Source organism: Anthonomus grandis, chromosome 16, assembly GCF_022605725.1.
Source record: "Anthonomus grandis grandis chromosome 16, icAntGran1.3, whole genome shotgun sequence".
Lineage (NCBI taxonomy): Eukaryota > Metazoa > Arthropoda > Insecta > Coleoptera > Curculionidae > Anthonomus > Anthonomus grandis.
The window spans coordinates 17,988,386-18,006,198 of NC_065561.1; the positions used below are offsets into that span (position 1 = coordinate 17,988,386).

At 31.9% G+C, this 17,813-nt stretch overlaps 2 protein-coding genes across 4 annotated transcripts in view; one reads left to right on the forward strand and one right to left on the reverse strand.

Moving 5' to 3' along the window:
* Window positions 1–8,740, forward strand: part of LOC126745757 (ubiquitin-protein ligase E3C) — a 29,310-nt gene extending 20,570 nt beyond the window's left edge. Inside the window, exons 13-15 of one of the 3 annotated variants that reach the window (XM_050453741.1) lie at window positions 3,496–3,751; window positions 3,812–3,942; window positions 8,345–8,740. In XM_050453741.1, coding sequence (XP_050309698.1) covers window positions 3,496–3,751; window positions 3,812–3,942; window positions 8,345–8,512 — 555 coding nt within the window. In that variant the 3' untranslated portion in view covers window positions 8,513–8,740. Of the gene's footprint in view, window positions 1–3,495; window positions 3,752–3,811; window positions 3,943–8,344 lie in introns of those variants that run through there. The other 2 variants (XR_007663671.1, XM_050453742.1) reach the window with 2 other exon arrangements.
* Window positions 8,741–12,022: 3,282 nt separating this feature from the next.
* On the reverse strand, window positions 12,023–15,379 carry LOC126745687 (UPF0389 protein CG9231). The gene is made up of 2 exons (XM_050453651.1): window positions 15,300–15,379; window positions 12,023–12,556 (listed from the first exon to the last, which is right to left on the reverse strand). The coding sequence occupies exon 2, from the start codon at window positions 12,551–12,553 to the stop codon at window positions 12,182–12,184; it is 372 nt and encodes a 123-aa protein (XP_050309608.1). The 5' UTR covers window positions 12,554–12,556; window positions 15,300–15,379; the 3' UTR covers window positions 12,023–12,181.
* Between the last annotated feature and the right edge of the window lie 2,434 nt (window positions 15,380–17,813).

Sequence of the window (17,813 nt, forward strand, 5' to 3'; positions counted from 1 at the left end):
TTTAAAAAAAAATGGTTCATTTTGAAATGACTCGGCAGCAGGTTGAATTTTTTCTATTAATTCCTCTCTTGTATTTATTGCATCATTTTCGTAAACCATTGATTTCATGGATCCCCATATGAAAAAAATCTAATGGACTAAAGTCCGGACTTCCAAGCTCTTCGACTTCCACGTCGTATCCAGTTAAAATTAGTTTAAAATTCTTCGTTTAGATCTAGAAGTAACTAGTAAGTGTAATACTAATTTTAAATTAGTGTCTTTTTCGGACTTAAGAAGATCTTATGAAAAAAGCATGTTTTTAAAATTAAAAATTCACTTAATCCGTAAACATAATTTGATTTACAGACAACGGACCTTGATTTTGTTGAGCCTGGATATAGCGGGCGAAATCTATTATTGCTGGAAGATTTACATCTAAAAGATTTATCAGATAAATAATTTTTCTAACCTTGAACCCAGTTTCTCCAAGTAAATAATACCCTGAAATAGGTTTCCAAGTATTTTATTAGACAAATATGTATTCAATTTTCAGTACTGTAGTCCTTTAGATTCTCGAGATATAGGCATATGATATTAAAAAAATGTACGTTTTTTCAAGTAAAAAAACCTTTTTTGAGAAAAATCCTGAAATAGGTGTCAAATAATTTTATTATACGAATACGTGTTTTTATTTTCAGCCCTGTAGCTTTTTTAATTTTTGAGATACAGGCATCATATTGCTTTTGTGAGAGGATATTTGTTTATCAGTCTCTTTTTACAGACATTTAAAAAATCAATTATTTATGTTTGCCTTGTCCCTGGATTTGAAAATTGAAGTCACAATGGTAATTTTGAACTGGAACTTTGACAATATTTAAAGTTACAAGAGTGTGGCTAAATATAGGTGAATTTTCTGTTAATTATACCTATTCCAGGGGAACTATCATCTTTTAATATACTTATTATTTTTTGTTCATTAATTGGTGTATGAATTTTACCAAACGTAGTTACACCAATTTTAGCAAAATAGTCATTACAATAATCGGCCATACCTTTGTTATCAAGGAAAGAAGTAATGTTCTTATTTTTATTTTGTTCAAAACAGAAATAAACCAATTATCTTTATTGTCGATCCATACATAATTACAAATCATTTTATTATTCCGTCCAATTTAGCAGGTTCATCAACTTTTCTATAAAGTTGCACCCAGATGTGAACATCCGTATGTGCCAATACATAAAGAGCCTAACATAAGGAAATATTGAAAGTGTCAATACAATAATCCGTGTTGTATTGATACTATAAATTCCACTTGTGGAATTTATTCCCTAACCATAAATTTAACTTAAAACAATGATGCAAAGAGATGGAAATGGTCTTTGACATAATCTTTCGTTAGTGTTGTAAAAATGTTCTTTCTCTTATAGTATTTTGAAGGACAAATTTTTGATTTATTTTTTTGTAGCTTGATGGAATCATCAGATTATTGCCACTTTTAAATCTAGTTACACAATCATGCATTAATTCACTGCTCTTTGCACTAAAAGAACACAAAATTCCTATACACAGTGTTCGAATATTGAATATATTTTCTTGGCAGAGTAATAAATCAGTAGGGTAGAGTCGATTTTTCCTAATATTAGTTTAAGAATTGGTTTCTAAGTTGCTCCAATGCGTTGTTGTATAGACCACCCCAGATAAGATACAAGGTGTCCAAAAAGGGTATCAGCAATGTGATGTTTGCATAAACCAAATACACCATATTTCATTTATGATCATTTATTTATGGCAAATTAATGTACAGTCAATGAAAATTTATGAACCAAGAACAATGTTGTCTAAATGGTGTCCGTTGCGCTGTATGCACTCTTTAAATCGAGAACGAAGATTATTGATAACCCGTCCACGCATTTCCCTTGATATTAATCTTATTTGCTCCTGGATATTTTGCTTTAATTGATTTGTATCAGCTGGATTATTCTCGTAGACCTTACTTTTGAGGTAACCCCATAAGAATTAATCAAGTGGCGACAGGTCCGGGCTCCTAGGAGGCCAGTTAATATTGCCTCTTCTTGAAATGACTTTATTGGCGAATAATTGTTGAACAGCTTCAATAAATAATTGTCGCACCGTCCTGCTGAAACCAGGTTTCTAAGTTAAAACCTTGAAACTGTCGGAGAGATAGTGCAAGAAAATTTTGTAACATCGCACAATACCGCTCGGTATTAACGTTAAGTGCCCTTCCATTTTGGTCTTCATCAGCAGACATAGCAGCCCATACGACCACTTTGGGGCTATGCAGTGGACGTTCGTGTTTTCTGCGAGTATTAACCTCAGACCAGTACCTGCAATTTTGCTTATTTACGTGGCCATTTACATGAAAATTAGCCTGATCACTGAATAAAATGTTATTGAAATCGACGAATCGTTCCATCTAACCGACATTGACAAATTCTAACTGTGTATTGTAATCCCTCGGTTTTAATTCCTGCACTAACTGTATCTTATATGCATGCAGATGCAAGTCTTTGGTCAAAATGTTATGTAAAGATGATCTTTTGAGAGTAGTCGTCTGACTTCGCTTCCGTACAGATAAGGTTGGATTCTCTCTGACCGATTGACGTACTCGTTCGATGTTTTCTGCACTTCTTACGATTCGTGGGCGGCCTGGATTATAAATTTTCACTGTGGATCCAGTAGCTTCAAACATTCTGATCCATTTTCTAATAACATCAGGGCTAGGAGATAATTGAATATCATGTAATTGGTAATGAGCGCGAAATAGACGGCGTGCTGTCACGATTGAATTATTGTTTTGGTAAAATGCACGTACACAAAAAGCGCGTTGCTCTCCGGTAAACAGCGCCATTGCAACTGAAATTGTAAGTGGCGGCGTTGCCACGTCTGAGATAAAATGCACAAATAAAGTGCTGATACCCTATTTGGACACCTTGTACTATAAGTTAATAAGGAGTTATTTATGAATTATCAGCAGTAGTTTTCTATTTAGAAAAACTCGTAGTTGATTAAATTTATGTATAAGAGCTTTAACTTTTTTTGTTATAAACAATATATGTTCTTCCCATTTTAAGTTAAGAGTTCCTGGATATTCAAGATTTTTTATGGCTTTTATTTCTTTTTAAAATTTTCTATTTTTATGCTTTGGTATGAGGGTCTATTGACGGAATTAGTAGAGAAAGCTACATAACTTGCTTTATTGATATTAAGGGAGAGTTTCACAGTGAATTTAAGAGACATTCAATTTTCTTTAGTTCAGATTGTACTTCAGACCAGGACAAACCTTGGAACAAGACTATTGTATCGTCAGCATATGATATAACTGTCCTTTCAGGACAATTTCTTTGATACATACATTTCGGATGAATAAATAAACTTTTCTGTCCTGAATATAACCTAAAATCTATAGTCGAAACTTATAGGCTTTAAAATAAAAATCGATCTTAAGGATGCTTATTACGCACGTAAACGTTTTTGCTTTAATATTTTTGCATTAGGTTATGGAACTGAAACCGGACGGCAGAAACATTCCAGTAACCAACGAAAACCGTTTGGAGTACATCCAAAAATTAGCCGATTTAAAATTAAATGTTCAACTTAAAAAGCAGTGTATCGCTTTTAGGAACGGACTTAATAGCGTTGTACCGCTGCTTTGGTTAAAACTGTTCAACCATAAGGAGCTGCAGGTGATTATAGGGGGCGATAATCAGGAGGTGGACCTTAACGATTTGAGAGCTCACACGGTTTATTCCGGTAGGAGTTTTTCAAGAATGTCTTATAACCGAGTTTGTAAATTTGCCATTTTTTTTTAAGGGGATTTTACTGCTGAGCATCCCACTATTCTTATGTTTTGGCGGATTCTTTACGAATTTACGGACGTGCAAAAACGACAGTTGTTGAAGTTTGTCACTAGTTGCTCAAGGCCTCCGCTACTTGGTTTTAAGGTAAAACGAAATATTCATATATGGGGTGTCAATTTCAAAACTTTAATATCTCTGAAATTAAAAATGCACATTCAAAAGATGCACATTCTGTAATAATCCATTGCCGAAGATCCTCGAGTGAAGCTGGTTGCGTTTTAAACACAGCAATTTTTAAGTGAGCCCAGAGAAAAAAGTCTAGAGGTGTTAGATCTGGTGATCTCGACGGGCATTCCATTGGACCTCTTCTCCCAATGCACTGGAAACGCATCAACATTTAGGAAAAATTCTTATGCAGGTGACGCAGGTTCTTTAATTTATGGTATCACAAAAAGGGTGGTGCCATTTCAGATTTCGGGCCTAAGGGATGACTCACCCTATAACCAAAATATGGTGGTTGTAGATATGTGTAACAATTGTACCATATTGCGCTTTTCTACTTTCTTTAGTTTCAAAGGTATTTGCATTGAAAGTTGTCAAATTGACACCTTGTATATATTTACACTTCATCTGCAAATAAATCCAGAGGCTCGTGAATTTTTATTAAAAAGACAAGGTAAAGTTTTTACAGACTTATTTATTTCTTTTAATTTATAGATGTAACAAAAATATATCGTGACTCAAAAAAATGACAACAAAAATCGAAGAACATAGGAGGAACAACGCATATAATACAAAAACAAAGAGTACAAGTACATACAGTACAAAACAAATAATTGTCTCTCATCTGTAATGTTTTCCATACACTTTTGATTTTTTGATCACCTACTGAATTTCTCGTTTAAATTTAAGCTGCCATAGATAAAAACATCCATAGAGAATTGGGAAAACAAGACGTTATTTTTTTGCCTTATAAAGTGCAACGTTGGATTTGTAACTTGAAGAAATAGTCCATTTTTTTCTCTAATTAAACAGTAATAAATCAAACTCTAAAACGCAGGTTTTTTAACCCTATTGCTGAGACTCACGGACGTCACGGAAACTTTTGCTAACCATCTACTATATGTAGGACATTCTACTACCATACATACGAATGTGAAAGTATTAATTACATGAGTGTCCTAAACGTAAAAAGTTGGACCTTCTAGAAAATTTGGAAGTAACAAAAGCCAAGAAAAGTCCAGTGATCAACTGTGTGAACGACCTTTTCCATTTGAGCCTCACTTAAGTTTTAATAATTTGACCTTGCCTTCAAATTCTCTTTAAATAAAATAAAACAAGTGCACTGGACCAAGCCAATTTAGCGCAAGACTTAATGCTCTACTTATAACAGTCCTACATTCAGCAAATCAATTTTTGTATTTTCTTTATGTTATTTTTTGCTTTTAAACCTAGCTTCAGTTATGTTTTGTTTATATTTTTAATATGTGATAACTAGTCTCCGTCCGGTTTTGTTAACTTTCAATTTTTACCCTGGACTTCTAAGATGTACTGTTGTTTATCAAAAGGCATGCAATTAGTTATGAGCTTATAATTCTAGTGTAAATTAGGTTTAATTAATAAGGGTTCGTAAAACTTATTATTTCTGTTTCTTCCTGATGATGCTTAATACAGGCGAAACACGTGTCATCTTTGGATTCAATAAACGTGAGACCTGTGACTTAGGGTTTGATTTATTACTGTTTAACGTGGATTAGTAGTTTCCACATTTAATTCTCGGCTTAAATATTTAGTAAATTTGACCCCCCATGCTTTGATCTAAATCATCTCTTGAAGGAAATTTGTTTTTATTAAAATATCCTTATATGAATAATTTTCTAAAATTTTCTAACCAAATATATTTGAGACATAAGCGTTTTGACGTTTTTTAAGTTCAACATTATCAATTATAACGTTAAAAGTATTTATAAGCATATTATCTCTTCGACTTAAAATAACTTCATTCTCATTATTTTCGTCTACTACTATCGTCTATACAATTTAAATGTGGAGCACTTTGTAATTTTTGGACCAGATTCCCCGTATATAATACAAAACTTTCTCGTTATACAAAATTATACAGACTGCTAAAGAAACCGATATCAACGCCTTATAATGACTTGCTTACTTTATTTAACTCATTTAATTCTTCGAATCGAACTTCAATATCATTTACCAGAATGTCTGTAATGTTTGCTTGTGTGGTAGAGTTTGTCTAGCTAAGGAAAGGTAATTTATATTATTTTAAATAATAGTGTATTGTGTTTTGTTTACATTCGTTAGGTGTGCTGCTTAGTCTGAAATATGAGACAAATTAATATATAAATTTTCCTAACTAAAATTTAAAACAGCTTGTTGGCTGCCTCTCTGATTTTGTGCAAAGCATAGAATAAATAATTAACAAAATTAGAAAAATTATAATTATATTATTATCAGGATTAGGATATAGAAACCCAAAAATAGACTTCGAAAATAAGACCATAAGAAAAGACTTCTCAAAAATATTATTTTATACCATATTATTATTTAAATACACATAACTACATAATTCGGATAAGTTCTAAATTATGCATCGCACATGATGGTAAATAATAATAAATTGAGTCGGCCAAAGCACCTGTGAAAAAAATATTATAAATAATTCTTAAAAGTTATAAAAGATAATTCGTCTACCTGTTTTCAAAAAATTACCTGACTGAAGGATATAGGTAGCTATTTTTTTAATTGAATATAATTTGAACCATAATACTCTTTTATCTAACATATCGCCTTCCAGGTAACAGTATTTAGTACTTATTTTAAGAAAAGAAAAAAAGAGCCATCATAAAGTTAGGTAAAAAGATGTCTATATAATTCTTACAAATATAATTAACTACCTGTTAGATGCAGAGCCAGGTCCAATTTCTTTTTTAAAAAAGCAGTTTATAGAAAATCCTTATTAACAGGTCAAATTTCCTTGTATTTGTTTTTAAAATTGTATAATAAGTAGGTATATTTTTAACGATTTAGAAATTGTTTCTGTTATACCTTAATCTTCCCCATTTTAAGTTATTAATATTTTTACAGCGCCAATTTTGACCGAATAGGTTTTAAAACTGTAATAACAATTTTATATTTTATTTAAGCACTAATATATTAGTGCTTAATATAATATGAACTTCAATGTCATTTACCAGAATCTCTGTAATGCTTGCTTGTGTGGTATTATTTTCTACCCCTTCTAATTATTCTTTAAATGCAAAATGCTTTAATTTGCCTAAAAAAATTAAGTCATTTTGTCATATGACAAAACTCAGCTGCCAAGTTAAGAGAGTGTTCTGTATACGGTACAAATATTGCTAAAACATTATGTTTTTATCAGAGTTTGCAGTCCTGCGTATTTACCCGACCCGCTATTGGCATTGTCATAAGACTGCCCCCTACAATTTTGAATATTTAAATGTAACTTGATTAGTGGCTTAAGAATTGCAATTTTTATATCCACAGACTTAACGCTTTACAGGGAGAGCCATAATTTCTAACAATAAAAAAAGTACACTGCCAATAAATTCACGAACATTTGTTGAAAAAATGTCAATTAACTCATCACAAATTGAAGAGGATAAATATAAATTTACCAGATTTCCATGTTTCTTATTAGGATCACAAATGGATCAAATTTTGCTGTTAACCCCAAAGCTATGCCTCGACTACTCGATGAAGTATTTGAATCCAGTAATTTTTTCTTCTAGCTATTGTGGTTCAATTTCTGTATATGTTTGGCCTGAAGTATTGGACCTAGCAACTAATATTTGTGTATTTAAATGTTCCTGAGTAGCTTCGTGCTTTTTAATTTGAATATTTTTTCATCGTATTAGCACGGTTATTGACCTTTATATAGTTTCTTTGTATTTTCAAAATCAAAACAGCTTAAATCCTGTAGTATTGGAAAAAAAATCAATTGTGCCTAAGTTAAATGTTAATTTTGAGGGATAATCAACTATCCAAAATGATTACACGAATCTCATCAGTGGCGTTGTCTCTTTCTTCTTTAGCCTCCTAAGAATCTAAAACAAATATAACATGTTGAGCATTAATAAAAAAAAAATCTATCGTGGTTATTTCATGTAAACAGGGTGTTTTAGGTTTTTGTGGAATAACAAAGCATAAAAAAATGTTTAAAAGTCGAGGTTTTTAAATAAGACCTATAGGCCAGTCCATAAAACTGTATTTGGCTTTAGACAGCATTAAGGTAATTATGAAAAATATGACAAAGAAAGTTTAGCGTAAAAAGGTTTTAATTTGTACATCATTTAGCAATTTCATAATACACCTAATACCAAATGAGGTCCCTGGTAAATTCGACTGGTAGCTTTTTAAAAAACGTTTATTTTTTAAACAGTTTCCATTACCAACGCCTTTTCTTAAGCTATTTTAGACAAGAGACACTAACATTTCAATATAGTTTGAACACAAAATAAAAAAAAATGATAATATTTTCTAACTCGACGATTTTTTTTTAATTTAGGAACTAAACCCTCAGTTTTGTATTCAGTCCTCTGGAGTGGAGCATCGGATGCCAACCGCGAGTACCTGTATAAACTTACTAAAATTACCGATAATATACGAAGAGGAAGTGTTACGATCAAAACTGGTATCCGCGATTGAAATACAAGCAGGTTTCGAATTATCTTAGACAATTCTTATGTGAGATTTTTTATTTTGTTTTATTAGTTTTAAATCTTTATTTATTATTGTTTATATAGAAACCTGCTGTATTCTGGATACACTTGTTACTGTTATTATATTTATATCTCTTCTAGAGATGGACGCATGTTTTTTTTTAATAGTTAATTTTTTATTTTTATTTAAGATGTGTGTACATTTTGTCAGATCGAAATAAATAATATGTTGTAGAAAGTCAGTTTTATTTTGGCACTTACTTGATGGGAATTCATTTTAAACTGAGAGTTAATAAAGTAGATTTCGAAAATCTAGATTTCAATTTATTGCATTTTTAAGGGGTTAAGACTTACTCATGAAGAAAGCTGTTCATTCTTAAGAAAATAATTATTGATTTAACATGCGTGTAAAAATGCCAAACTAGAAACTCTATAAACTGATTGGAATTCAATAGAAACGGACAACAGCTTTTTTTTAATTATTAAATTGACGGTGTTAATTAGAAGGCAGAATATTCATGCAGAGGAATAATAATTTGCAGTTTGTTAAACATTCAAGTAAGAATTCATGACATATCAGCCATTTTGGGTAGTGTCTAATAGAAATGTTTCATCCACAAGGTGACCATTTACTTCAAAATCCGAGATCTCAAAAAATTATTGAAATATTCTTGTGGAATAAAAAGCAGGATATTCAGAGGAATATTTACTTGAAGTCTGTTAAAAGTTTAAGCTATTTCAGGTAAGAATTCTAGAGATATTAGCCATTTTAGGTAGTAGTGTCTAATAGAAATATTTGATCCACAAGGTGACCACTTACTTCAAAGTCCGAAATCTCAAAAAATTATTGAAATATTCTTGTGAAATAAAAGGCAGGCTATTCAGAGGAATATTTACTTAAAATCTGTTAAAGGTTTAAGCCATTTCAAGTAAGAGTTCTGGAGATATCAGCCGTTTTAGGTAATAATGGGCAGTGTGAATAAAAATTCAGTAAAAGCTAAAACTTACATTTTCCTAGCAAATGCTTAGTTTGCAGTGAATAAAAATAATCAGTAGCTTTTAAAGTTCAAATGAAGTCAATTGGAACAGCACCAGTTAACTTGGCTGGTGACCGTTTTGTAAATACACCAGTTGTCAACATGATTTTATTTTTGATAGCAATCCAGACACCTGCCAAATATATTGGTGGCGTTCCAATTGACTTCATTTAAACTATACTAAAAATGCAATTAGCAAAAGCTAAAGTTTTTAGCATTATCTAAAAAGGGTGTGAATAAAAGTAAGTAATTACTAAGAATATTAAGGAAAAGCTTACATTTTTGCAAGCTTGTTAGATCCTTGCTTAAAAATGTAGTATTATTAAACAGTTTGGCAGAAATGGCTGCATTTATGAATATAAGATCTGTAAAATTTTATCCCAAAAGAAAAGAAAGTCGTGCCGAAGAATACCACGGTCTGTATAGATTTAGTGAAGAAAATATTGAGTGGATAGCTAACCATTTTTTGGAGCCAAAATTAGAGACTAGAGGTGGTGCATTGAGTCCAAAAAAAAATTCAAATATTTTTGCGCTTTTTAAGTGATCCCGGATTTCAAATAGGGATCGGAAAAGAGGAAGGAGTTCATAGAACAACAATATGTAAAACGATATCTCATGTTTTACCCAAAATAGTTGAAGAGCCAAGAATAGGAGGAAAAGAAAGGAAGCTTGTGATGCAAAAGAAATTTTTACATCCCTAGATACTCAATGGCCTGGCTCGGTGCACGACAGTCGTATTTTAAGAAGATCAAATAGTTTTGGTATGATGAGAAGACGTCAACACAACTATGGAATTATTTTAGGCGATGAAGGGTACGGTAAATATACCAAAATGCACATAGGCCAAGTTTAGGTCTCTAGAAACATAACAAGCTTTAGTTTCTTCTTAAAAATTTGCTAGATTTTCAGAAAAATCAAATTTAATCTTAGAAAACAAACACTTTTTCATAGCCTTGTATATTGATTAATTACCAGCTATTTCATCATTACATTGACAATGTCAAAAAGGTGACTTAAATTATGTCAAAAACGAAATTTATTTAACAAAATAAGCTAATTGACGAAATTTTTGCGGGAACTTCCTCCGTCAAAAAATCACTTGTAGAATTTTCTGAATCACTCATTTTGAACGTAAACACTTGGCACTCGGAAATGATACTGGTTTAAAAAATTTATAAAAATGTGCTCGATATTTCCTTTGTCGATTTGCATATCGGCAGTTAAAAATCGATAGGTCGGCCTGCAGTTCCACAGAATTTCACGGCCGACTGATTAGTCACAAAAATATAAATATAGGCCTTATCAGAATAAAAACATTTTTCGTTGGATGATTTACCAAATAAGAACTTCAAGTAAATACTTAAAATATCTAGCTTTTGCTAGTAAGTAAAAGCAAAAGGTTATTCACTTCAATTTCAGCAAATGCTATTAGCAAAAGCTAAATCTATCTAGTAAAAGCTAAGCTTATACTTCATACTAAAAGCAAAAGCTAAGTTTTTATTCATACTGCCCAATGTCTGATAGAAATGTTTGGTATTCAAGCTGACCACTCACTTCGAAGTCTGAAATCTCAAAAACCTATTGGAATATTCTTGTGAAATAAAAGGCAGGATATTCAGAGGAATATTCATTTAAAGTCTGTTAAAAGTTTAGGCCATTTCAAGTAAGAATTCTTGAGATATTAGCCATTTTAGGTAAAAGTATCTAATAGGAATGTTTGGTCTTCAAGGTGACCACTCACTTCAAAGTCCGAAACCTTAAAAACTTATGGGAATATTCTTGTGAAAGAAAAGACAAGATATTCAAAGGAATATTCATATTCGACTGAGAAAATTATTAAATAATAAACAACTACAAAACATTGGTTGAATCTATAATAATTAGATATGGGATTCTTCCTTAGGGTGCTTTGGTTATACAAGGACATATACAATATTTTGTTTTCCTAGGTGTAAGCTACCTTCCCTATTTACTAGTGTAATTTTATTTAAATACAATTAGTAGATGTACGTATAAGTAGATTACAAGATGTATGTTGTAGTTTGGTACAAAGCTACACTTTTTCTTAATAAATCTCCATAAATTCAAAGGACTGTTCCTTATATTAATACCCACATTAGTTCCATAATTTGTATACTACAATTGTGTTTCTCTTTTACACTCAGTCTTGAAATGAGAAAACGATAATCATCATTAGTTTCTGTTTGAAGATATGGTAGATTTCTTCCTCACTATCAAATCTTTGAAAAGCAAGATCAACTCTCAAATTTCCAAACCAATCTACACATAATAAATAATTAATAATCATTTCCAAGTAACCACCATTCCTGAAATCATAGAAGTACTCTTCATGATTCAAAGTACAATCAGTTATCTTAAGTGCCTCTAATTTTTTTATTAATGTAATATAAGTAAATAAAAAAAAATTCACAGGATTACAGCACATTCACACTATCCAATTTTAGTTTAGAAAAAAAAAACAATAGCCAATATGCAAACGTTTATTAAAGGCTTAAAGAGTACATTATTAACTTCTTCATGCATTATATCCCTACTGAGTAAAATATTTACAATTTGTAAGCAACAATTTCACTTATTATACAATTCTACATCATTATTACTTTATACAAGCTGCTTAATTCAGGACTATTTAACATCAGAGGCAACAGAACTTTCCTTCTTCGAATCCTCGTTGATTTTCCTGTGCCATTCTAAATTCTGCTTCTGCAAACTTTTGCCCTCTTTAGCGTCTTGCTTGCCGAGATACATCATTAAACAACAGCCCCCAAGGGTCGCGGCGATCATATAGTTTGCAACTTTGATTCTTATTCTGTTTCTGGTTTTGTCGATTACTGCCCTGGTGACATATTCAGGTACTTCATCTACCGTCTTATATTTACCCATCCATACTAAGAAACGTCTGTCCAGCACGGACACTTTATGCGTTGTGGGTAAATGTTTCTGTTCACAGTAGTATCTTGGTAGGTTTGTTATTTTTTGGAGGGTTTGGAAAATCATTGTCTAAAATTGAAAAAAATTATATTGTTAGATAAGTATTAGGAAGAACTATAATAATTATCATTTTATCTTAGGCACATAGAGATGTGGCACACTGTTATTGTACCTTTCCTTACAAAGTTGTTTTTGTACTCAAAGATTTCTGACATACTTTGGTCCCAACCTTTTTAACTCGTAACTTTGTTTAATTGTTGGCTTGTGGTATATTATAAGTATTTATGGCTATTTCTAATTAAGTATTTTTAATGCTTTGTACACACACAAATTATATCTAGGTGTACATGTGTTCTTTGCTTGATCTGTAAAAAAAATTGCATGAATTTTGAACGTTGATTAACAATACCTTTGCAAGAGTCTACAATATCCTCACAATTGCAGTCATTTCAATTATTCCACATTTACTGTTGTTATGTGTTTTATCAAGTGGTTTCCTGGTTTCCTTTCATTCAATGTGGTTTCCTATTGATTCAATGTGGTTGATGTAATTTTTATGAATTTAAAGAAGGCTTTTGACAAAGTAGATTGTTCAGAAGTATTAATGGCATTTAGTAAGATTATATTTATTTCTCAAAAAATATTCCATTAGCAAGTATGTTTAAAATTAAACTGGCTTAATGATATGGTAAAAACCTCTATAAGTATATTTCTATTTATGTAAATGTAATTGGCATTGGTGTTTGTTGTTGATGCACTGAATAAATAAATCAACAAGAATATGAGTCGAGGAAATAAACTTTTTATTATGGAGTAAAATCATAAAACTAGATCAAAGGAATTCCTCAAATGTATCCCTAAAATGCACCCTTTGTTATAAATTCTGATCTTAAATGCATAACATGGCAGATTATTTACAGAGCAGGGCATTGTAATAAGACACCCTATTACAACTTCTAGAGAACTACAACAGCAACATATTGAGGTGTTGCTCAAGGGAGCAATTCAATTATTCCTAATATGTGGATCATAGCAATGTACAGGCAGTTCTAATTGTGCAGGTGAAGACAGCATGGATTACAAATAAGATAACTTCACTTACACAATTTGGTTGAACATAAGACTAAAGCTAAAGGAACTTTAGATATAGACTAAATATGGACTGTTTAAAAAAAAAGCGAATTTATCTCTGACAACAGAAAACAAATCTAAATACTAAGAGAATTATTCAAATCTTGACAGATACAATAAATTCAATAATGTAAGAAATAACAAGATCAAACTCAGTAACTAGAACAAGCCCAATCAATAGTCACAAACAAAGACACAATTTAGAAGTGTGGTATCACTCATTATCTAACCAAAAATCAATCTCATCTTTGAGCAATGAAATTGACACCTTTTTACACTTCTGAAGCTTCAAGATCTGCTTGCAGCTGTATGAAGTCATAATGATTCTTAATGAAACAAAAAACTTTCATGTCATCAGCAAATAGTAGAAACTTACTGCCGATACTCATGGAAATGTAATTGATAAAAATCAAAAACAAAAATGCAGCAAGATTGCTTCCCTGGAGGGCACCAATGTAGGTAATTGATCTGAAAGCATTGAACTCCTTGAATTGTGGTATATCTAATAAGTAGGAAATGTGTCCTAGATGTTTATGGAAACCCATTTTATAAAATTCTTTTGCAAAGAATTCATGTTCCATGCTATTTAGGTAAAATAAGATGTTTAACTTGGTAAAATAGGCTGCTATAAATGCCGGTCTTAAAGGCCTTAAAAACTTGGACAAAGTGGAAATTGGATTATAGTTCTCCATCATATTTCTTTGACAGGGCCAATTTTTGCTTGTTTCCAGACATTGCGAAACATGTGGTTTTCAAATGTTGGGTGTGGTGACAAATTGTAAATCACACACAGATGTTCACTGGAAACAGAACCACAATTATCAAGGAAAAAAGAAGGAATACCATTAAACCTCCTTGATGATACTTTAACATGATTTAATTCATAAATGGGAATATTATGAGAAGACAGGAATTTGCCAAAGCATGCACAATTTCCAGGCGAGTAGACTTCAATCAACTTTACCTAACAACTAACAACTGTTATTGTAGTTCAAAATATTAGGTATTCTAAACGTGTTGCTTTCTTGTTGTATAAATTATCAAAACTTCTTGAGATCATGATATATAGAATTTTCAGTATTTGTTATATTATAAGCCTTATATGCTGCTTCAATATATGACTTAATGGATGCTCGTTAGGCTTCGTAAGAATTATAGTCAACTAATCATTTAGTTCTTTTCCATCTAATATGCAACTTGTACATTTCTTTGAAAGTTGCCATAATGAAAAATTCATTTAGAATGAACGAATTTATTGAATTGAACATACCATTTGAACCCAACAAAAAAGTGTTGGGTGTATACATCTTATTTCAAGGAGAGGAATTATTTGTCTTTGAAAGAAATAATTATTAAAAGCATTTCAATGCGGTGTCATAATCCAGACTTCAGACCCCACTTAAAGTACGAATATTGCAAATAGTCCTACTTCTATATCATTTTATGCAATATAAAGATTAAAAACACCCTTTAAGCCTACATTATAAAAAAGGCTGATTGGCATAAGTGGAGATGTCTATCTATTTAGGTTTTAATTCCTTTTTCTATATTAATAAATGTGAATAATAAGGATAATTCTCTGTATATACTCTAGAAACAAAAATATAAAAAATGTACCTTTAATCCCAGTAAGATGAAAAAATATTAAGTAATGGATTTATTCTATGAAAACAATTCTAACCTCAATCAGATATTTCACAACAAAAAATAGAAACCAATTGACAGAAATCAGCTGATAAGCTACCAGCTGATTTTGATCATTGACATGTGAAATTGGTATACCGAGTAAAGGCCAGTTCACATGCTTGCGCCTTCATAAAATCTTTTCCAGGATTAAAAGGATGTAGCATCAGGATGTAATCACCCTCTTAAGGTAAAATCACAACCCGATGTTAAAAAATCAACTAAATGTTCTGTGACTTCTCAAGTGCTGTGTCACGGAATAGTCTTGAAGCTCATAATAACTGCCCTGCCAGCGTAAAGAAGTTTGCACAAAGGGCATACATATTATGAGGTAAAAGATTAGATTCTCATTAGAAACGATTTATTAAGCCTGAAGGGTCTAAAATTTACATTTTTAATTCTGATATTAATATCTCACTGTCTAAACTCTCAGATAGAAACTAAAGATAGTAACAGTTTTCAGGTCAAATGCCTGAAAGAATAATTTAATTTATTCCAGGCAGTTGAGGGAATTCAATCATCTGATAGTAAGGAAAGAGAGTAACTGACTCAAAACTGTTTGAAAGAAAATTTTAATTAGTAGAATGTGAACTCAACCACCTCACAGAGAACAGAGAGAGGGAATCAGGCTGCACCTCAATTCCCTCAAAAGTTTTTGTGTTGTTTTGTTAAGACATATGAGTGCATTGAGCCCTCAAAAAAAAACAGAAGATAATAACAGTTTCCAGTTCAATTGCCTGGAAGAATAATTTAATTTCTTCCAGGCAATTGAGTGAATTCAATCGTCTTACAGTGAGCAAAAAGAGTAACTCAAGACTCAACTGTTTGGAAGAAAATTTTAATTTCTTCCAGGCAGTTGAATGTAAACTCAATCACCTCACCAGGCAATTGAGTGAATTCAATCGTCTTACAGTGAGCAAAGAGAGTAACTCAAGACTCAACTGTTTGGAATAAAATTTTAATTTCTTCCAGGCAGTTGAATGTAAACTCAATCACCTCACCAGGCAATTGAGTGAATTCAATCGTCTTACAGTGAACAAAGAGAGTAACTCAAGACTCAACTGTTTGCAAGAAAATTTTAATTTCCTCCAGGCAGTTGAATGTGAACTCAACCACCTCACAGAGAACAGAGAGAGAGAGAATCAGGCTGCAACTCAATTCCCTCGAAGGTTTTTGTTTTGTTTTTGTTAAGGCATATGTGTGCATTGAACCCTAAAAAAAAACAGAAGATAATAACAGTTTCCAGTTCAATTGCCTGGAAAAATAATTTAATTTCTTCCAGGCAATTGAGTGAATTTAATCGTCTTACAGTGAGCAAAGAGGGTAACTCAAGACTCAACTGTTTGGAAGAAAATTTTAATTTCTTCCAGGCAGTTGAATGTGAACTGAACCACCCCACAGAGAACAGAGAGAGAAAGGGAATCAGGCTAAAACTCAATTTTCTCGAAGGTTTTTGTTTTGTTTTTGTTAAGGCATATGAGTGCATTGAACCTCAAAAAAAAACAGAAGATAGTAACAGTTTCCAGTTCCATAATTTAATTTCTTCCAGGCAATTGAGTAAATTCAATCATCTTACAGTGAGCAAAGAGAGAAATAGGCGAGGAGAACTGTAAGCGTCAAACTGTCCAAGGATCTACAGAAGACTTCTGCTAAACAATGACCTTTCAGCTCCTACTACAAAATTTAGAGACAAAAAGCTAAAGGAGTTAAACAGGATCTACAAGACTCAATTTTTTCAGTTACTACAGGTTGCCAAAATACTTACTTTACATCACATTCTCAATAAGAACTCGAATATACCAAAGACTTGGGCTTAAGTCAGCTCTTTCAACTAATTCAAGTCCATTTCCTTGATCGATTATTACTTCTGAAATTCAGAATCAGGCATTGCTTAATGTCTGGATCAGAATTGTATAAGAACCTGGAGATTATTTTCATTTCAATATAAGACATATTGTGGATATGTGGATCATAAGTGGATTCCTTATTGGCTTTTCTTGTACTCCTCCTCCAAAATTGCCTGTGTGAGGCAAATTTACTGATTAAACCACTCCTTGAGGATGGTTCTTCTGTATTCCTCAAGTTCACCGAATACTCTGTACAAAAATAATTTAATAAGTCAGATACTGCACGATTGAGTGCCATAAGTTAATTGCCTGCAGTTCATCGTCTCCCTATTAAAGTATTAAACGAAATCAAATGACTTACCAAAAAAATATATAATGACAACATAAATAAAAGATTAATCGTCTACTAAAGGTGCACTTAATTAAAACTTCCAAGAAGTCGTAACTGCCATAAAAATTCTTCTGATTCCATTTATATAATGATAAATCTATTTTCATCTTCGCGGGAGTCGATGGACCGAGATGCACGACAGGACGAGAAGAACAGGGACAACAAAAAGAAGATCAGAATATTATAAACGGCAGTTAACGGTTTGATTTAGGTGATGCGGATGAACAGTGGCGTCCAACCAAGAGAAATAGTTGAAGGTATTTATTGGGTTTCT

What these genes read in the sequence shown, in the direction of transcription:
- LOC126745687 (XM_050453651.1), bottom strand. Translation starts at nt 12,553, where the DNA reads ATGATTTTCCAAACCCTCCAAAAAATAACAAACCTACCAAGATACTAC.